This window comes from Anoplophora glabripennis, unplaced genomic scaffold (genome assembly GCF_000390285.2).
Source record: "Anoplophora glabripennis isolate ALB-LARVAE unplaced genomic scaffold, Agla_2.0 scaffold1376, whole genome shotgun sequence".
Classification (NCBI taxonomy): Eukaryota; Metazoa; Arthropoda; class Insecta; order Coleoptera; family Cerambycidae; genus Anoplophora; species Anoplophora glabripennis.
The window spans coordinates 1-20,651 of NW_019417457.1; the positions used below are offsets into that span (position 1 = coordinate 1).

Sequence of the window (20,651 nt, forward strand, 5' to 3'; positions counted from 1 at the left end):
TATCCTAACCCGTCTAAGAACCCACTCCCAAGAACTGCAAGTCATTCCAGACGAGCAGTCCGCCTTCCGACCCAATCACTCCACTGAACTCCAAATCCTTCGCCTTACCGAGCACATCACGGCGGCCTTCAACAGAGGACAGTACACTGGTGCTGTCTTCCTTGACGTCGTAAAGGCCTTCGATACGGTTTGGCATGAAGACCTGCTGACGAAAATGCTCACCAACCAATATCCCATATCCTTTACCAAACTCATAAAATCCTACCTACACCACCGAAAATTCCGCATCCAAATCCAAGATTCCCTTTCCACCACCCGTCCCATGGAGGCCGGTGTCCCCCAGGGCACCGTNCACCTTTAAAGAGAATTGAATTTATTACAATTTATACAGTTCTATAAAAGTATTACTAAATAATCAAATAAAATTCTGTAAAGGACACTGCAAATAAATTCATGCGTTGATTAAAAATAGTACATACTTCAGTCAACGATTTATATTTATTTTACAGTAGTCACTAATTTATATTGCAAATAACCTCCAATAAAAGAATATACTAATCTATAAATGTAAATTGGAAACATTTTAAAAATTTTAATTCTGGTTAAGTAAATGCGAAATTACCTGGCTGCCTTAATGTGATTTGAACTTCAGAATATATATTGGGTGTATTGCATTCAGTAGAAGTGCTTGGAATAGGATCTGGTACTTCCAAATGAGTTTCTGTTTCACAACTTCCATATTTATAAAGCGAATTTTCCTGTGTCGGACTTTCATGAAAATCTAAAGTACACATACAAAAATATTGACACAATATTTTATTTAGTTTTTATATATTTACCTGGCAAAAATAATATGGGCAAACTTCCATATTTTAACTTTTTCTCCCCAGGAGTTCGACAAAATTCACTGCTTATCGCATACTCTGTATCTCCTATAAGCAATTTGAGGATCAAGACTTCAGTGTATGATTACCAATCCTCTTTACCCAAATATCGTATACCTGAAAGAAAGTGTAATAAAAATATTGTATATAGGTTACAAATTTACGGTACAATTGTTTCCTTTATATATAAGCGTTTTAATTCTTACTTACATTTTCATCACAATTCGGTCCACAACACACAAAAACCATTGTCCTATTATAGTTTATAATCAATTAACAATAAATAAAATACAACAATACCACAAAACCATCCACAAAACAAAATAAATTCAAATAGTAAATGATAAACTTGGTTCCTGTTTTATTAACAACACCCAAGATTCCTAGATGCCAGCGCCAAAATGGCAAGTGTATGAACTATTGCGTAATCCTCCCCCACCAGTCCCACCACAGAGACTACAGAGAGTGCACAGCCCCTGATATATGGTATATACTAACCTAGAAATCAAAATAAATATTGCAATTTGTTTTATAAAATTTAATAAATAAAAAGTTTGGAAAATAATTTAAATATGGGAAGAGTATGTGCAGTGAATGACTGTAAAAGTGGTAGGGTTAGTGATAATAAGCGACGGAGTCAAATGGGTTTAAGAAAACCAGTACTTTTTAAAGTGCCAAAAGTAAGTAAAATATTCAATAAAAATATGTGCAAGATCAGAATAGTACCTAAATATTGTTTCAAAAACAAATAATTGGAATATAAAGATAGCAATCATTTGAAATATTTTTCATGCCCTAACTATAGAGGGTGTTAAAAAAAGAGTGTAAAATATTTCAGGAGGTAATAGTATGAACCAAAATAAGCATAAAAGTCTAAATAAACATGGGTCCGCAAAGTAACGGTTGCGGAGATATGGACCACTATTCAGTTTTCAAACATTTTATTTTATTAGGAATAAACTGACAAAGGAAGCTTTTAACAAACAAAAAACAAAGTTACAGATGTTCAAAGTGCCCTCCGTCCATTTCCAAGCAGGCACGACATCTTCGTCTCAACGATATTTAAACTCTTTGGAAAACACCCTCCTTGGTTTGGATTTCTTGACACTTTTGATTAATCCGTAGCTGCAGCTCTTCCAGGCTATTTACAGGAGTACCATACACTAATGTCTTCAAATATCCCCAAACAAAGAAATCTAGAGTGTTCAGATCAGGCGATCTTGGAGGCCATAAAATAGGTCCGGCCCTTCCTACCCATCTATGTGGAAAAGTTTGGTGTAAATGCTCTCTAACGGCCATGGAAAAATGAGCTGGAGCACCATCATGCTGGAACCACATTTGTTGCCTCTGATTCAAAGGAATGTCTTCCAAAAACTCATACAGTGTGATCTGCAGAAAGTTGAGGTAAGCAGAACCTGTTAATCGGTTTGGTAAAACAACAGGACCTAGAAATTCTGCTCTACCAGTGCTAGAATTTCTACTTCTGCTCTAGGAGTGGATACCGACCTTGGTCTTCCGGATAAATGGCACTGTTTGCTCAAGGTACCGGTATCACGCAATCTTTGCTGAATTCTTCCAAACATGCGTTGTGAAGGAATCTGGCGATTTGGATAAGCGTCAACATAAAGACGTCGCTCTTCGGTGGCGTTCCCATTAGCACGACCATACATGAAATGCATGTCTGTTAATTCTGCGTTAAGTAACCAGCCATAGCGAAAGAAAACTTGTGCACTGAGAACAACTGTCAAATACGTACTGTTTATTTCACTAAACATCAACCAACTATTATAAGAAAATACACGTTTTTGCAAAATAAAAAAAGGGGCTAAAAAACATAAAACATTCCATATCTCTGCAACCGTTACTTTGCGGACCCATGTTTATTGAGACTTTTCTTCTTATTTTGGTTCATACTATTACCTCCTTAAATATTTTACACTATTTTTTAACACCCTGTATAATAATTGTTTAATATTATATTCAATAGAGCCCAACAAAACGTCAGCAATGGATAAAAAATCTGTCGACAGATTTAAATGAAAATCAGTATATTTGCGATCTGCATTTTCAATCTAATGATGTCCAGCAGTTTTATATTACAACTTTACCGAACGGTGAGGTTAATGTTATGACAAAAGGTCGAATAACTCGGAAGTTGGAAGCAGCTCCTTTGATTCTCAATAAGGTAGAGAAATTTTTTAATAGAAATATTTCATAAGTGAAAATATTGTACAATGGAATGATACGTTGTTTCTTTATATATCTTGCAGGAGCAAAAACAAGAGCATCTGCTACACCAGCAACAACAGGTGAAGCAGCTACAACAAGAACAGCAGTTGCAACAACAACAACAAGAACAGCAAGTAATTCAAAAGCAATTAAGTTACGATGAAATTATAGTAGAAAAAAATCAGCATCCTGCATCTTCTAATAAAAACAAAGTTCTGCTGGCGTGTGACGAGGTATCGACAAAGCGACGAAAATGTTCAGAGCATGATATTGATAATATCGACAAGGTATACTTGAATTATTTCTACATATTTTCGTAATTTATATTACATGCATAAATATTTAAATTCGTGTCTTTCAGACGAGTCTTGATGGTGATATAGGTATTATCATTACTGAATTGAATAAATCATTTCCAATCGGTTGGTGTTTCTTCCCTGATGGTAAAAAACTGATTGCAATTCAGTTAGATCGAATCAAATTTAAAGAGAGGATACGTGTAGTAATCAATGCTGATCGATCTGTGATGGTAATAGACTACTTTTACTAAATATTTAAGAAATGTTTAGTTTTAAGTTTTTTTGTAATTAATCAGTTGATAGAAGAATGTAATAAACTTGGAATTATTATAGGTCACTTATGTTGAACGTTGTCAAATCAAAATGGATATACAGATTCGGTTTATCAATGATTTAATTAATTTTTTGAAATCGATGGAACATAAAAAATTATGTGCTGGCACAGGATTTGTCAAAAAAAGGTAGTATTTTTTGTTATATTCTTTCAAAATAGTTAGTAATAGTTACAATGTACTTATAAGTAATGTTTGTAAATTAGTTACTCATTGAAATGCCTTGGTGATGTCAGCGATCTGTACAAACGTTGCCAATCTTACCCGAGATGTCCTGAGTGTCGCAAACTTCGTTTATTGTTACAAAAAATTGAAAAAAATGAATTGAGAACCGAAAACAAAACTACCAAGAGTAAAGCTAAAGATACTAAGATAAAGTTTATAGAAAAAACACGGGGGTATACAATAGCAGGTACTTTCTAAAATTTCTTCGTTTTTACTTTATGAATATTTATGAATATATTTTTTAAAACATTTAAGTACTTTTAATATTAAAAAAATAATATTAATATTTTAGTCAATGAATGTATTAAATTGTAAAAAATTATTTTTTCAGGCTGTAAATATACAACTGCGAAGTGTCTAGAAGACCATGATTATGATGTATCAACAAGTGAGGAAGTCCAAGCAATATGACGGTTTATTGTGGGCCAGTGATGGTTTATTTAAGCTCACAATGCACTTAGAAGCAGCTTTTTTAGACGTCGTTAGCAGAGTCAGACAGAGAATTATTAAACAGGGTTGAGAAGGTACTACCACAATTGATTCGTTGGGTATTCGATTCATCAGCATGAAAGAACAAGAGAAATTATTGATTTTTACTTAACTATGAGGGTTCACTTTTAAAGTAAGACATTTAATAAAAAAAAATCAATTTGAAGAAAACAAAAACTGAGAAAAAACGCCAAACTTGTATAAACAGCAATCACTGATTAATACAATGTTAAAATTATATTTAACTTAGTTTCTATTTCAGTGTAAATAATTTATGTAAAATACCTTGCAGAATATGTAATATTTAATGTTAAATAGTAGTAGTTAATTAACTGTTTTATAATCTTAAATTTATATATTTATGTGAAGGACTGTTGGGAATATCCAAAATTAAATGTTAATGGGATTTTATTCGATAATTTTTTTTAATTACTTTTTTTATTTAATTAGTTCTTTAATCTAACTTTACAAGTTTTAAATATCTGTTTATTAAATTAGACTAAATAATTTTTTTATAATTTTTATTCCTGTTGGCTTATTATTTGATTAATTAATTAATTAAATGAATCAATTAGTGATCGTAATTTCATTTAAAAAATCGAATTTTATATTCAATTAATATTTTTTTTATTATTCATTTAGTTTTTTTTATTACAATTTTAAAATTTTTAACACATCATAAAAACGACATGATTGATTTTTTATTAAACTGCCATTTTATCTCGCCTCCAACATTTTGGTCCATATGGTATACTAGTGCACTCTAATTTCGTAAGATGTTTGTTTACTCGGAGTTCGTTCTCCTTATGTAGTCTCCCTGTATTTCACCATGGGTAGGTAGACTGATAGAAATAACTCATTTAGAGGGAAAAAAATTATATTTAGAAAGAGTTCTGCTGGTGCTTATTTTTTTCGTATTGACATACTTTTGGGTAAATTAAAAAAAATGTATAATCGCAATTCAAAAACATATTCAAAAATGCAAAAAAAGAGAATGACTTGCAACGATGAATTTTTCAGTAATTAATTGTTGATATTTTTTTTATATACAGGCTGTTTCAAATTCGCCTCTTACTACAGGGATCTCGGAAACGGTAAGAGATACAGAGTAGCTTAAATGGAGGCAAAGTTTCGTAATCAGGGGACCAACATTATGCCTCTAAAAAATCAAGGCTAACATGATTAGTTTTCGAAATATTTGAAAAAAAAAACGATATTTTGGAAATCCGTTTTTGTTTAATTTCAGCCTTGTTTGAGGTGATATTGAAAAAAGAAGAACACTTTCTCATGACCACTTTTTGCCTCTATCGAATGGCATAATCAATTTTTATGGGTAATGTTTCGTCTCTCCAGGACCATCATCAACTTCATTTTTTTAAATGCGACTGGAAATTTTATTACATTTTTTGCAAGCTGTACTGCTCAGCTCGAACCAGATTCATATGTTTTGTCTCTAAATATTCATCTTCAATGTATTCATTCTAAATTTATCTTAATTTTTTTTAAGATATATGTTTCTTGAATTATCATACACTCTTAAGTGTCGTTAGATCCTGTGAAATTCACCCAGTTATTTAAACTATTGACATTCCACGTTACAATTATTAGAGTTTTAATCTCCATCACCTGGTCATACATAATTCGATAAGTTGTTGCGTCAAAATTAAAATATTACTACAATTTTAATTTCATTATGACAAATTAATTCTTAAAAATGCATATGAACAACCAAAACTCCAAATAAATATTATACTTTAAAAAATTACAGTAAATGTTCAAAAACGAAATAGCATGTCGGATGTATTTGTATGAATATCCTGAAAAAAATTAGATCAAAATTTGTTTGAATTTTGAGCACTCGAGAAACCTAGAAATAACTATGACCATGGGATTAAAACTCTAATAATGTAATGTATGATAGTAATAGTTTAAGGAGGTGATTTGGAATTGACGAACAAATTCATAAAAAAATTAATATAAGCTTATTAATATGAAGAAAATCCTCAAAAAAAATTATGACTAGTTTGGATACCTAAGAGAGGAGATATTAATAAAATAATTTTTCACAATTTAGTACAAAGTCTTATGAGAATGCAGATTTTTTGGTCTTTCCACTTAGAATGCGCAACAATTGACGAACAGTTTCCACAGCAACTTGTATAAATAGGAAACCGATATCTAAGGAACCATATGACAACTTGTAGAAATCGATTAGGTACTTGTAAGATACATAATTTATAATAATTCTTCTTCAAACTGCTGTCGTTGACTAACTTGTCCATAGTCTCCATGAACTTGTCCTTCATATGCGTGATAGCGGCAACGCCGTGATCTCGACGTAGCGTATTATTTGAAATTTGCAGGTGTTCAAACAAACAGAATGATCGAACGGGAGCGAGTGAACGCAGAGTCGAGCGCGCCAGCCAAGTGCAACGTTGCCAAATCTAAAGGCTTACTACTTTAGTCACTAGCAAATCTACAGAAACTTTCGTTAGATTTTAGACGTACCTCCGTATCCGATAAACCTCCTTAAATAACTAGATGGATTTCACAGGGTCTAGCGACACTTAAGAGTGTACGATAATTCAAGAAACATAGAAATCTAAAAAAAAAATTAGATAAATTTGGAACGAATACATTGAAGATGAATTTTTCGAACAAAACATCTGAATCTGGTTCGGGCCGAGGCAGTACAATGTTGGGGCTCATGAAGGCTTGCAAAAAATTTGTCGTATTTAAAAAAATTAAGTTGATGGTCCTGGAGACGAAACGTTACATAAAAAAATTGATTATGCCATTCGATAGAAGGCAAAAAGTGGCCATGAGGAAGTGTTCTTTTTTTAATATCACCTCAAACAAGGCTGAAGTTAAAGAAAAACGGATATCCAAAATTTCGGTTTTTCTCACATATTTCGAAAACTAATCATGTTAGCCTTGATTTTTTAGAGGCATAATGTTGGTCCCCTAATTACGCAACTTTGCCACCATTTAAGCTACTTCGTATCTCTTACCGTTTCCGAGATACCTGTAGTAAGAAGCAAATTTGTAACAACCTGTATATTTATATTTACATCAGGGCCGGATGGAATTCCGGCGTTTTTGTAAAAGATTATGCTAACGTTTTATACAAGCCTTTAACGTTCATTTTTAACTTATCACTAGGTTCTTTAGTATTTCCTACACTATGGAAATAGTCAAAGATCTGTCCTATTTTTAAAAAAGATGACAAAACTCTAATTGAGAATTACAGGCCGGTAGCAATCTTATCCAATTTTAGCAAATTATTTGAAATTGTTTTATATGAATACAAGGCTTTTAATTTTAAATCTCTGATTTCTCCAAATTAACATGGCTTCACGACAGGTAGGTCCACAGTATCAAATTTAGTATGTTTTAATCAGCATGTATCAGAAGTCTTAGACACGGGAGGTCAGATTGACGTTATTTATACTGATCTGTCTAAAGCGTTTGACAGACTTGACCATGGTTTCTTACTGGAAAAATTATTTTCTTATGGCTTAACACTAAATTTTACTCATTTTCTGCAGTCCTATTTGTCTCATAGAATATTACATGTTCAGTACCGTGGTTTCAAGTCTGTTAATATACACGCAACGTCAGGTGTCCCTCAAGGTTCGGTTTTAGGACCACTTTTGTTTAATTTATTCATAAACGACATAAATATGAATATTGACAGTAATACATTATTGTATGCAGATGACCTAAAATTGTTCAGGAGTATCGAAAACGTCGAGGACTGTTTGAAACTGCAATCTGATCTATTAGCGGTTAACTCTTGGTGTGACACTAACTGCCTGCCACTTAATATCAAAAAATGTTTTTGTATGTCATTTTCTAGAAAGACCAATTTTAATTCTATTAAGTATGCATATAACATTGATACTGTATGTTTAACAAAATGTGACCAATTTAAAGATTTAGGTGTTTTGTTCGACTCCAGACTAACTTTTGCTAATCATATTAATGTCATTACCAAAAGAGCCTATAAATCTCTTGGATTTATCATTCGCAACTCTAAACAGTTCTCGGTGAACACTATTAAACTGCTTTATTATTCACTGGTTCGTTCTAAACTTGAATATGCTAATGTGGTATGGAATCCAGGCTATGAAGTTCATAAAAACAGTCTAGAAAAGATTCAGAGGCAATTTCTTAAATACCTAAGTGTCAAATCTGATAATACCTATCCACCTCGCGGAATCCCTCAATCCCAAACTATTAACCAGGTTTCAACTTAATGACATTAGCTCAAAGAAGGCTCTATTTTTCTGTTTTGTATTTGTTTAAGATTGTAAATGGGATGACTGATTGTAGGGAATTACTAGAGTATTTGAATTTTAATATTTTGGGATGTAGAACTCGCTACATTTATTTATTTTATTTGAAGAGACCAAGAACAAATATTCTTAAATTTTCTCCAATAAAAAATGTTATGTGCACAAATTATCATCGTTATCTGGATCATCTTGATATTTTTTGTTGTAATGCTCCCAGTATTAAAATATGTATCCTCAATAGAAGTTAGGTCGCTATTTTTATGTATTTATAGTGTGTATTTTCTATTTGTGTTTTAATTATGTTAATGCAAATATTATGTTTTTTTTTTAATATGTATTATACCTGCCTTATAATTGGGCTCCGTCCTGTCTTAAAGTTGTTTCCAAATAAATAAATAAATAAATAAATATTTAAAAAAAAAATCAAAAACTGATTAGTGATTACTGTATTTCATTGTTTGACTGTAAACTTTATTTTTGTACAGGATTATCATCTAAGTCGAATAATTTTGGTATACTTTCATCAACTTTGGACAAAATTAAATTATTTTTGCGGAAAATACGATTTTTCGCATTTTCTTCGGAAATTTTGAGGTTATGTTACAAAGTGACCTCTGCAAAACTTGTAGATTTTTGCATATTTGTATTAGATACTATTTTGTTTCGACATCAACTTTCTCCGGAAATCGCAATACGATTTTTCACCCCTTTTCAACACCTCAAATCAACCCTCCACCAATCCCGTTCACCCATTTATTTATTTTTACGTTTATTATAAGCCCCTTTAGCCATTTCTACTTATAAAAGTCCAGGTAACAATTCTTTTTTCTCTAAGTGTAATTTAATAAATTAAAAGAAATTTAATTTAAACACCTCTTATTTGAAGAGCAGTTGTGGGCTAAACACACTTGGAAATAACAATAAGTAATCAAACTACAAAGTTCAATTGTGGAATTTACGTTTACATATTATCGTCTGTTTCTTGGTATTCATGTTTATTAAATAAAAAAATCTCTAAAACGTTAAGGAAAAAGAACCCCGCACAAAATGAATGGAAATTGGGTCCCTCTAGATTTGGCTAGAATTGTGATATGTTATAGTTCTCGACATTCTGATGAAAAGTTGTCACGGGCCCAAAGTGATCCTATGGATAGTTTTAGAGATATAGAGGGGGGAAGTGTGTGGTTTTGGCTGTAGGACTGAGTAAGCTTCACGAAGTTTCAAGTTGATGGATTCAAAAGCAGAGGCATGTAATGAATTTTGACCAATAAGTACAATGCTTTTGAGGTCGCTGAACCTGAATTCGGGGATAGCTTGAATTGAGATTAAATCAAATGAAATGATGACCTTATAGGGCTAAGCTATCCGTGAATTCAGGTTCAGCAACCTCAAAAGCATACATACTTACAGGTTAACATTCGTGAAAGGCCTTGTCTTTTTTACTTTGACCTTGAAATGATCTTGACCTTGACCTAAATGTGACCTTGTAGGGTTAAGCTATCGCCAAATTCAGTTCCTCCCCAAAAAAACTTATATAGGCACTGGTTGAAATTCATTACAAGCCTTTTCTTTAGTTTCATCTTGAAATGACCTTGAATTGTCTTGAAGGTGACCTTTAGAGTTACGCTATCTCCAGATTCAGATTCTGTGAGCCCAAAAACCTATACACACTGGTCAAAATTCAATACAAGTGTTTTCTTCAGTTTCACTTGAAACGACCTTTACCTGACCTCCAGGTAACCTTAGATAGCTAAGTTATCCAAGAATTCAGGTTCAGCGATCTCAAAAGCATTGTACCTACTGGTCAAAATTCATTACATGTCTCAGTTTTTGAATCCATCAACTTGAAACTTCGTGAAGCTTACTCAGTCCTACAGCCAAAATCACACATTTCCCCCCTCTATATGTCTGAAACTATCAATAGGATCACTTTAGGCCCATGACAACTTTTCATCAGAATGTCGAGAACTATAACATAATAATATCACAATTCCAGCCAAATCTAGCGGAACCCAATTTCTATTCATTTTGTGCGGGGTCCTTTAATTGTAAATTTACACAAAAAGAAATGAGAAAAATGTCTATTCAGAAAGTTCATCAAGTACGGTTATTGGCACATGAACAACAAATATATTAACAATAATTCAATAGAAACGCATGTACTAATAGAAACGACAATTTGCAAAAATGTATTCCATATTCTAGGCAAACATTGACTTATCCGTCATTACCGTTTACGAGGCGTAAGACAAAACTATTGTAAAATTTGTAGATAAAATGAAAGTGAAATATTTAACGACGACTGAACGTAAGCTAAGTTGCTCATCAGAAATGTTTATTATTTTTATATTGTAAATTTTGAAAAATAGGAATAAGTATTTTTGTTTTATAATAAAAACATAATTTGAGTATATTAACAAATTTGTTACAATTGTTATGTTGTGTAGTAATGTAAATATTAATAAAATGTAGGTATGATCATATTTTGGTTCTAATGAACTATCAAATTTATTATTAACAAATTTATCTAATATTTTTAATTCTTTTGCAGTAGATGCTTTTAAAATTATTAAAGTTTCTTTAAGGGCCTTTTCTTTAGTAGAAAAGAACGAATGGAATCCTCCAAGTATTTTCTTAGAGTATTATTATATTTAAAGTTGACATTGCAATCAATGCACGTAAAGTTTCTAAAAAGGTTTTATGTTGTAGGATAGGTCATAAATGTCCAAGTCCCACTGGACCATTTCACACTTAATTGGATCCGGTTACCCGGCAGCAAGGTCTATAGAGTCTTATGGCAGCTTTCACAAGTGACAGAAGGAGCTATCTGGCAAAAGGCCGGCAGGTTGTAGTCGGTCGCCACCATTGCCAGCCCGGCTGCCGTACACCGGCTAACTGGCGACCGAAGTTAGTGCATGGTTTTTTATTGAAGCTTTCACACTTGCCGGGTGCTTACTGGGTTCAGAAGTCCGGTTTCATTGAAAAGAACAGGTCAATTATTTTAAATATTCGTACGCAACTATGTCGAATGTTTGTACGACAGAAATAGATATTGAATACTTTATATCACTGGTTGAAGCCGGACCTGTCCTGTGGGACAAAACTACTAATAAAACCTTTGATTATTTTTACTACGACGACATCGGCAATAGCCAAGCCAAATAATTGCAATGCATCTACAATCCATCCCTTGTGATAAAAATGCAACCGAGACTAATATCAGCCAAACCGGTTTGAAAATTAAATTACGTGAGCTAGCCCGGCTAGTGTGAAACGGCGCTTAGGTAACACCATAGATAATAGAAGAGAGGTAACACTAGATGCGATGAATAACAAAATTTTTTTAAGACAGGATAGTTCAGTGGAGTATGTATTATATTTCTTTAAAAACATTGAACTTTAATCTGCAAAATGTTTCTCTTTTCAATAGAAAAAAAATCAATTTTTATATTTATATGTACTTGGACAATAATCATACTCTTCTAAGATAATTTGAATTATTATGCCTTTCTATATTGGAAAAGTATTTTAAAATTAAGAGGGTCGTCCTTTTTTGTAATCCACTTTCATTCAGAGATAATGAAAATAGTGGATACTTTTCTAACAGACCTCGTATATTTAGTTTTTCGCAGTACGTGTTTGAGTAGATAACTGAGAAACTGGTATCTTTGCACCATTCTTTGTGGAATATCTTCTATTGCCGGCTACACATGAAGGAGAATTTGGAACGATTTGATCTGGCACCGATCAATCCCCGCTTTCGCTTTGCTCCGTACGTTAGTTGCTATTGGCAGTCCAGATCGTTGAAACATTGGGTCCTTTGAAAGTTCTGTTGCGTCACGGATTACAACATGTATTGTGTCTGTTAGTGGCTGACCACATGACAGACGATTTATAAGTATTTCTGTTAGTACGTCTGGATTTAGGGTATTATTGTTAATAATAATTATGGAATGCACTCGTGAAATCTTGTCTGAATTCATAGAACTTTATAAAGAGCATGTTTATGGAAAATAAGAGATAAAAGTTACATGAATAAGAATCTGAAGCAACAAGCTTACGAAGACCTGGTAGAGTTTATGAAAAGTAGTCTCATTTTGACGCACTTCCTGTACTAAAGACATGCCCATATTTTATTTTTTCTTTAATCCACTTTTTTATCCATCTGAACCGACCTACTTGCTTTTTCCTTTTTTTTTCGCTTCAGGCATATTTTACGCGAAAATATGCCGTCAGGATTTCATACTAGTATAAAATATCTGTCCTACCCCCTTCAATTTCCAGATATTTTGCCATTAACCAACCGATTTGTTCTGTTAACGATCTGATATTTCATCTTTGCGTGTGTGGACATAAAACTATCAGATCTTTGGCAAATCAGATCAGCAGTACAGAATGGCAGATTTGGACGGCGGGCCGGTTCGCTCAAAATTCCCCTTCGTGTCTGGCCGGCTCTTAATATTTTCTGTTAAAACAGTAGGTCCGCCTGTCGATTTGACCTTGCAAATGCAATGTTTTTCCCCACATCTTTTAAACACATTGAGTATGTATAATATTAGCATCAGGATAGGCCTCGACAGATTGTTCCATGCGAGACTGCGTAGAGTGAGACCAACTTCTATCTGCATTCTGTGTACCACTGTGAATATATGTCATCATAATAAATGCGTCTCGTTTCAGTGTAAACGGCATTTTTACTCAACAAAGATTAATTTGTAGAAAAGCACAGAAACACTGCTAAATTGTACAGACAGGCATAAAAACACGAAAAATTACGAACGTCTTTGGATTGACATTTAATCTAAGGTCCGTCCTAGTTGGTGATTTTTCCTTGGCAATTTCTGAAATGCCAACTTAAAAAAATCAATTTACTGCGCACCAAAACAAATTTGGTCACGTGTGACTCGGACATTTATGAAGACACTGTACAATATTTGTCGTATATCAAAAATGCGTTAGAACAAATTATCAATTTTATTATATGAAGTAATAAAATTAAAACAAATGACAAGAGTACAATCACAGTCTAATATTAAAAAAACAGTCTAAAAAATTTGCAAACTTTAAATACATTACTCAGTGATGTAAAATTAAAAAAGTCATCAGAAAAATGTATCAAAATAAATATGTAAGCTATTACACATTCGGAATTAAGGAGTTTTCAGCCTAGCCAAATGATTAATTTATAATTGATATTAAATATAAAACAGTTATCACCTTGTGACTTTGTAAAAAAGATAAAATGCAGTTACAATGGAATGATTTCAATAATAAAAGAAAATTAAACAGCATTCCAGTGCTCTGCTCGCCATAATAAAACAAACATATTTGGCTTTGAAGAAACAGAGTTTGCTACAGGGCTAGGTAGAGGAGTTCCAACACTAAAGGATATATCGGTATATCTTGACAAAAGGTTACGGTATCCTCTGCCAATGGTTGCTAATAACGGGGTGTTATCATGGCTACCATTATTACTTCTACCAACAGCCAGGGGAACTATCGCTCTCACTTCCTCTTCATAGGGGCGGAATATAGTAATCGGACGCAATGTGTTCTTTTCTGCTATTATTACACAACCCCAAGTAGTTCCTATATATAGTTCTTCTTTTAACACTACCAGGCTTGTTACCTAAAATGATTTTTAAGAAAGCTTGAGAAAAGTATCTTTCAGTGAAAATCTATATACAGGTTCAAAAGTCCCCATGGTACATCGGCCATTACGTGAGAGCGATAAAGTAAGTCATAGAAATCCGTGCGATAGAGAAGGATGACTATAATGAAGGCGTCTCATAGTCACCACCCGTTTCGCCCTTCCATAAATAAGATCCACTTCCACTTGTAATTCAGCAACCGGTGGTCATCTTTGTTTTTGACGTTTGTCTTTTCTTTAATAGATGTCACTACTTATACAATTCCGACTCCAGTATTCCGATATGTTAATACAATCCGTTAACAGAAGGCAAAGTATACTTAAATAACAACTAAATGAACTTTAAATGCACCTGAGCACTATACTCCATTTGAATAACTTCTCAGTAGGGGAAACAAGGTCACTAGATTTACAAACAGAGGTATCTACTAGCTACTGTAAAAAGTTTTCTTTGTTATGCGCTATGCTGCCCTCTGTTAAAGGATTGTATTAACATATCGCAATACCAGAGTCGGAATTGTATAAGTAGTGACATCTATTAAAGAAAAGGCAAACGACGAAAATAAAGATGACCACCGGTCATTGAATGGAAGTGGATCTTATCTTATTTGTGGAAGGGCGAAACGGGCGGTGACTATGAGATGCCTTCATTATAGCCATCCTTTCTCTATCGCACGGATTTCTACGACTACTTTATCGCTCTCACGAAGCGGCTGATGTACCATGGGGACATTCCGAACCTGTATAAAATGTTACATAAACACAAAGAATGTACTTATAACATGAAGTGAATAAATATCATTTACTTTTTTGTTTGCCATTTTTTATCGGAATTTGTTAAAATTTAAAAAATTACATTTCATTTATATTAGCCAATAATAGCAATGGTAGGACTAAACACTTGGTTGATTACCACGTCATTGGTTTAGACTTCTTGATGTTTCAGAAGACATGTTGCTTTGTTCCAGTGTTGCCAACCATAGCAGAATTAAGCTATTTGTGGCAGAGTGATGTAGTGGCAACAGAACAAATGTGGACGAAATGTAGACATTTCCACTTCATAAAATACGAGTTTTTGGTTTTAATTCCTTTGACCTTTTTCATTTTTTATAATTTGTTGGAAGTAAATTGTGCTGTACAGTGTCCCAATTTGGCAACATGGCAATGTTCCTAGTGCGAACACAACCAAAATATCTAGAACTCTCCAGCACTTCCGGTTATACTGAAAGTCGACACCAACTTCGTTATTTTCAATGGGACACCCTATATATTATTGCATTTTCGGATTCTACAAAGTAATTTCAAGATCATGTAGAGAATCTGCTGCTTTTTTTCCGTAAATAACAAACAAATTAAAATAATCCTCATAAGTATAATTTAAACGACCCCCAGACAGTTTTATAAAAGTGTGGGAAGTTTTACTTTTAATTCAAAAGAAACTGCTGCTGAAAGTCATCAAGTGCTGTTGGAAACTTATGGTGAACATACTCCATAGACAAAAACATGTGACTATTGGTTTCAACGTTTCAGAAATGGTGATTTCGATATAGTTGACAAAGAATGCCCTGGTCAACTGAAAAGGTTCAAAGATGAGGAATTGGAAGCATTACTCGACCAAGATTCATGTCAAATGTAAAATGAATTTGCCGAATTGTAGAATGTTGATCGCATGATAATTTCCAAACATTTAAATACATTCGGTATGATTCAAAAACAAGGAAATTGGGTGCCATACAAATAGAAGCTGAGAGTTGTTGAACGGCATTTTTTAAGTGTAAACAATTGCTTTAATGTCAAACAAGAAAGGGTTTTTGGCGTCGTATCGTCACTAACGGTGAAAAATGGATACGCTACGATAATCTTAAACGTAGAAAACTGTGGGGTTTACCTGGTCATGCATTAATATCGATGGCAAGGCCGAATATTCATGGTTCAAAGCTCATGTTCTGTATTTAGTGGGACCAGCTTAGTGTTGTGTACAATGAGTTGCTTCAACTGAATGAAACCATCACTAGTGAACGCTACAGAATACAATTGATGCGTTTGAGCTGTGCATTGAAGGAAAAACAGCTGCAATTCGAGCAAAGGCACGATAAAGTAATTTTTCAACATGACAGCTCTTGATTACATGTTGCTCATGAAGTTAAAAAATACTTAGAAACGGTGAAATGGAATGTTTATCCCACCCACTATATTTACCAGTTATTACTCCATTGGATCGATTGGTGGATAGCATCAAAAGATGAGTTGTTCTTTTGATGAGGAATCCATATGCTGCCAGAAAAATGGGTAGCGATAGACAATACTTTGAAAAATAATAATGTACACAATTTTTCACACTAAAGCCTTGACTTTAAAAAACAATCCCTCAAAATTAATTCACAGCCCTAGTAGTTATGTACGAACTTCCACAAACTATATCAGACACAGTAAATATTCGAAATGAAATATTTTGTAATAATTTTTTTTGCGCAAGAGTAAAATTTCAAACATTGACAAAATTCATGTTAAATAATTTTAATTAGTCTTTTTAATAAAATTATTTAAAAATTGGAACCAATCTTCTGTTTTACAATTGATCACATAATTTTAAATTTCAAATTCTTAGCATCACTAGAAAGAAACGAATTTTAAAAAAATATTTCAAAATGCTTACTAACCTGACAATTTGTCGGACTTAAGTGCTCCTCGATGGCGATAGATTTTAGACTCTCAGAGCAAGGCACCAGTTTGGAACAGTCCAGTTTATTAACGATGCTTCTCGTCTTAGTGTCCCACTGATATACAATACAACCAGGACGTACGTAAGACCAGACATTATTGTCGACAGAAACCAAATTCATTACATCCACCTTTTCTATCACAGGTTGATAGTGGTTTAGAAGTTCGTGACCGGCAACTACATGATCTTTTATAGTGTATATCGATATTTGTCCATTCATTTCCCCACACCATAATTCACAACAACTAAAACACAAATATATAAAAAATTGTTACAACTCCAGAGCCTTCATAAATGATTACAAGCCACATGACCAGTAATTTTATTTCATTCACGTTGGCAATTAAATTTTGTTAAAATTACATTAAAACATTTTGTTTCATCGGCTGTGATTGGTGCAATTTTTCACTAGATTCATTACCAGTACCAATCGTGCAGTGTTGGGTTACCTGCTCGGTGGTCACGTGGCTTAAGAGTGCACCTAATTTCTTCGTTCTATTTTTATATATTTAACATGTTAACGGAATAATATTGTAATGTATTTTGTGATTATATAGACTAGGCGGTATCTGTTTTGGTTTGGGAGAATCGTATATCCACGGAGATTTTTGGCTTTCAAATATCACTAGAAATTAAAATTTCTCTATACGCATAAAAAAAAACGTGGGCTTAAGGAGGTTTATCGGGTACGGAGATACATCTAAAAGTCTAACGGGAGTTTCTGTACATTCGCTAGTGACCAAAGTACTAAGCCTTTAGATTTGACAACGTGCACTTGGCTGGCTTTGTTTGGATGCCTAAGCTTGAAATATACATCATATGTTACACCTGCGAATTTCAAATAATACGCTACGTCGAGAACCGCGGAGTTGCTATCACTCATATGGACGTTAAGTTAATCAACAATAGCAGTTTGAAGGAGAATTATTATACATTATGTATCTTACAAGTACCTAATTGATTTCTACGAGCTGTCATACGGTTCCTTAGATATCGGTTTCCTATTTATACAAGTTGCTGTAAAAACTGTTTGTCAATTGCTGCGCATTCTAGATGGAAAGACCAAAAAAATCTGCATTTTCATAAGACTGTACTAAATCGTGAAAAATTGTTTTATTAATATCTCGTCCCTTAGGTATCCAAACTAGTCATAATTTTTTTTGAGGATTTTCTTCATATTAATAAGCTTAACCTTAACTTTTGGCGGCACAATTATGTTAAAAAAATTCGAAAAATGTCATATTTTTCTTCCTATTTAATTATGTATCTTTTCAAGAGTTGATTTTAGGCGAAAATGGAAGAGGAAAAAAATGTTTGTAATTAAATTTTTTACAAAATATGACTAGTTACAAATTGAATGATTCGTGATTATTATTGTAAAAATCGAAAAAATCGCCAAAAATGGAGTTAAAAAACATTACTTTTTAGGGAATTGTTTAGGGGTCTTTAAATTGGGTATAGGATCTTCATACTTGGCTCAAAAACTTCATGATTCTACATCAGGGATGCACAGACTTATACGGAACAGGGGCCACTCGGTAAAAATATAAGCCAAGGACAGGCCACTACAAACAATATTTATTAACACAAAATTTTTTATTTTTAAATAGTATGAAATACAATGATAAAAATAAAATAACCTTCAAAAATGTTTGTTGTAATAATTATGTAATCATTACAATGTAATATTTTATGTTTTATTATTTTGATGCATGACATTGCATTGAACTAACAAGTTTTTTTATATTTGGCTCCACATTACTTGTAGCCACACGTATAATTGCTTCCAAATTTTCATTTGCCAGACGGTTTCGGTTTTTCGTTTTGTTAAGTTTCATCACTGAAAACGTTTGTTCACAAATATACGTCGATCCAAATAAGCTTGCTCATTTCAATGCATTTATTCGCAACTCTTTATAAGCGTTTTTATCAACGCAACGGTAGAAGTTGAGTAAATTACCTTCATTAAATTTGTTTCTTAAATTATCATCATTTTGCATGTCTATTAATTCCAGCTGCATTGCATTAATTCCAAAGGATTGCTGAAAATGTCCAATAGCGGTTTAACTTTTTTGAAGTCTACAAAACGATTTTCAAAAGCTTGTATCAAAATATCAATTTTTTCAACATGAGCGAAATTGACGTCAGTTTTATTGAACTTCTCCATAATTTCTTCGTAGTTCAGAAAATGGCCGTAATTGGCTGAATTGATTTGTGTCCTGAAAAGTCTCAATTTGCATTGAAAGGACGAAACATGAGAGTATAGCTGCGAAATCAATTGATCTTTGCCTTGGAGTCGCGTATTTAAGACATTCAAGTGATTTGTGATGTCTACAAGAAACGCTAAGTCACACAGCCAATCAGGGTTGTCGAGTTCGGGGACGTCGTTTTTCTTTTTCACCAGAAATAGTTGGATTTCTTCAATCAAGTTAAGAAATCGCTGTAGTGTCAACCCACGACTTATCCACCTTACTTCAGTGTAAAACAGGAGATCACCATATTCGCTTTCAATATCCTCGAGAAATTGTTTGAATTGTCGGTGATTGAGACCTCGTGATTTTATAAAGCTTACGGTGGGTACTACAACTTTCATAACATTTTCAAATCCCAATAATTTTGAACAGAGGGCCTCTTGATGTATAATACAATGAAACTGCATTAATTCCTTGTTATTTATGTTTTTAGTTTGTAAATATGTTTTTAACAGAGTTACTATCCCAGATGTACTTCCAACCATTGAAGGTGCTCCGTCAGTTGTAATTCCAGATATTTTCGTTAAATCCAAATCCATTATAGAACATTTTTCTAGAAGAGCTTTGAGCATGTCACTTCCCCTGGTTTGACTTGTCAAAGAACTCATACCAATTAGTTCTTCACTCACTTCAAAATTTTGCGTTACACCTCGTAAAAATATTAGTAGTTGAGAAGTTGAACTTATTTATATCTGTAGATTCGTCGAGCGCTATAGAAAAATACTCAAAACTTCTCGATTTCGTAGCTAATTGCTCTTCTATATTATCTGCTAATGCGGTAATTCTTCTTTGAACAGTCATCCGATTTAACTGAATTTTTTCAAACTTCTTTACATTTTCCGGACAAATTTTTTTTGCGCCGATATCCAAACATTGCTTAACAAACTCACCATCTTTAAAAGGCCGACAAGTTTTCGCTATTATTCGAGATATTTCAAAGCTAACTTCAGTGGCTGTTTCAGCATCTTGAATTGGTTTTGTAAACATAGATTGCTGGCCTATTAGTTTCCGTTGTAAAGTGGAAATTCTTTGCGTTCAATTTTCGCCAGTTGATTTGATAAAAATTGGATGCTGGGTTTCATAGTGCCTTTTCACATTATATTCCTTCGAAATAGAAACACTACTCTTGCATATTAAACAGACAATTTTGTTATGTGATGAAATAAAAAAGTATTTTTCGGTCCAAATATAATAAAACTGCCGATTTTCATCTTCAACCTTACGACTACGTTTCTTACTGGGGCCTGGTTTATCCATATCAAAATTAATAT

The 20,651-nt window shown here is 33.2% G+C and overlaps 2 protein-coding genes and 1 long non-coding RNA gene across 3 annotated transcripts in view; 1 reads left to right on the top strand and 2 right to left on the bottom strand.

Moving 5' to 3' along the window:
* Nucleotides 1-472: 472 nt before the first annotated feature.
* Nucleotides 473-1,222, bottom strand: LOC111692354. Its single transcript, XR_002763209.1, has 3 exons — nucleotides 1,095-1,222; nucleotides 840-1,001; nucleotides 473-781 (listed from the first exon to the last, which is right to left on the bottom strand). It is a non-coding gene; the product is annotated as an uncharacterized LOC111692354 (long non-coding RNA).
* A 161-nt stretch (nucleotides 1,223-1,383) lies between these two features.
* LOC108915311 lies at nucleotides 1,384-4,758 on the top strand. Its single transcript, XM_018721304.2, has 7 exons — nucleotides 1,384-1,564; nucleotides 2,872-3,069; nucleotides 3,155-3,400; nucleotides 3,475-3,642; nucleotides 3,746-3,873; nucleotides 3,951-4,156; nucleotides 4,301-4,758. The coding sequence occupies exons 1-7, from the start codon at nucleotides 1,457-1,459 to the stop codon at nucleotides 4,378-4,380; spliced, it is 1,134 nt and encodes a 377-aa protein (XP_018576820.2). The 5' UTR covers nucleotides 1,384-1,456; the 3' UTR covers nucleotides 4,381-4,758.
* A 9,051-nt stretch (nucleotides 4,759-13,809) lies between these two features.
* Nucleotides 13,810-20,651, bottom strand: part of LOC108915312 (leucine-rich repeat serine/threonine-protein kinase 1) — a 55,538-nt gene continuing 48,696 nt past the window's right edge. The window contains exons 27-28 of the mRNA XM_018721305.2: nucleotides 17,067-17,373; nucleotides 13,810-14,385 (exon numbers count right to left, since the gene is read on the bottom strand). Of these exons, the coding sequence (XP_018576821.1) occupies nucleotides 14,038-14,385; nucleotides 17,067-17,373 (655 nt within the window). The 3' untranslated portion in view covers nucleotides 13,810-14,037. The remainder of the gene's footprint in view (nucleotides 14,386-17,066; nucleotides 17,374-20,651) is intronic.

What these genes read in the sequence shown, in the direction of transcription:
- LOC108915311 (XM_018721304.2), top strand. Translation starts at nt 1,457, where the DNA reads ATGGGAAGAGTATGTGCAGTGAATGACTGTAAAAGTGGTAGGGTTAGT. An exon ending in TACTTTTTAAAGTGCCAAAA is followed by an intron (nt 1,565 to 2,871) that starts GTAAGTAAAATA and finishes TATATTCAATAG; the next exon opens with AGCCCAACAAAACGTCAGCA. An exon ending in ACGGGGGTATACAATAGCAG is followed by an intron (nt 4,157 to 4,300) that starts GTACTTTCTAAA and finishes TTATTTTTTCAG; the next exon opens with GCTGTAAATATACAACTGCG.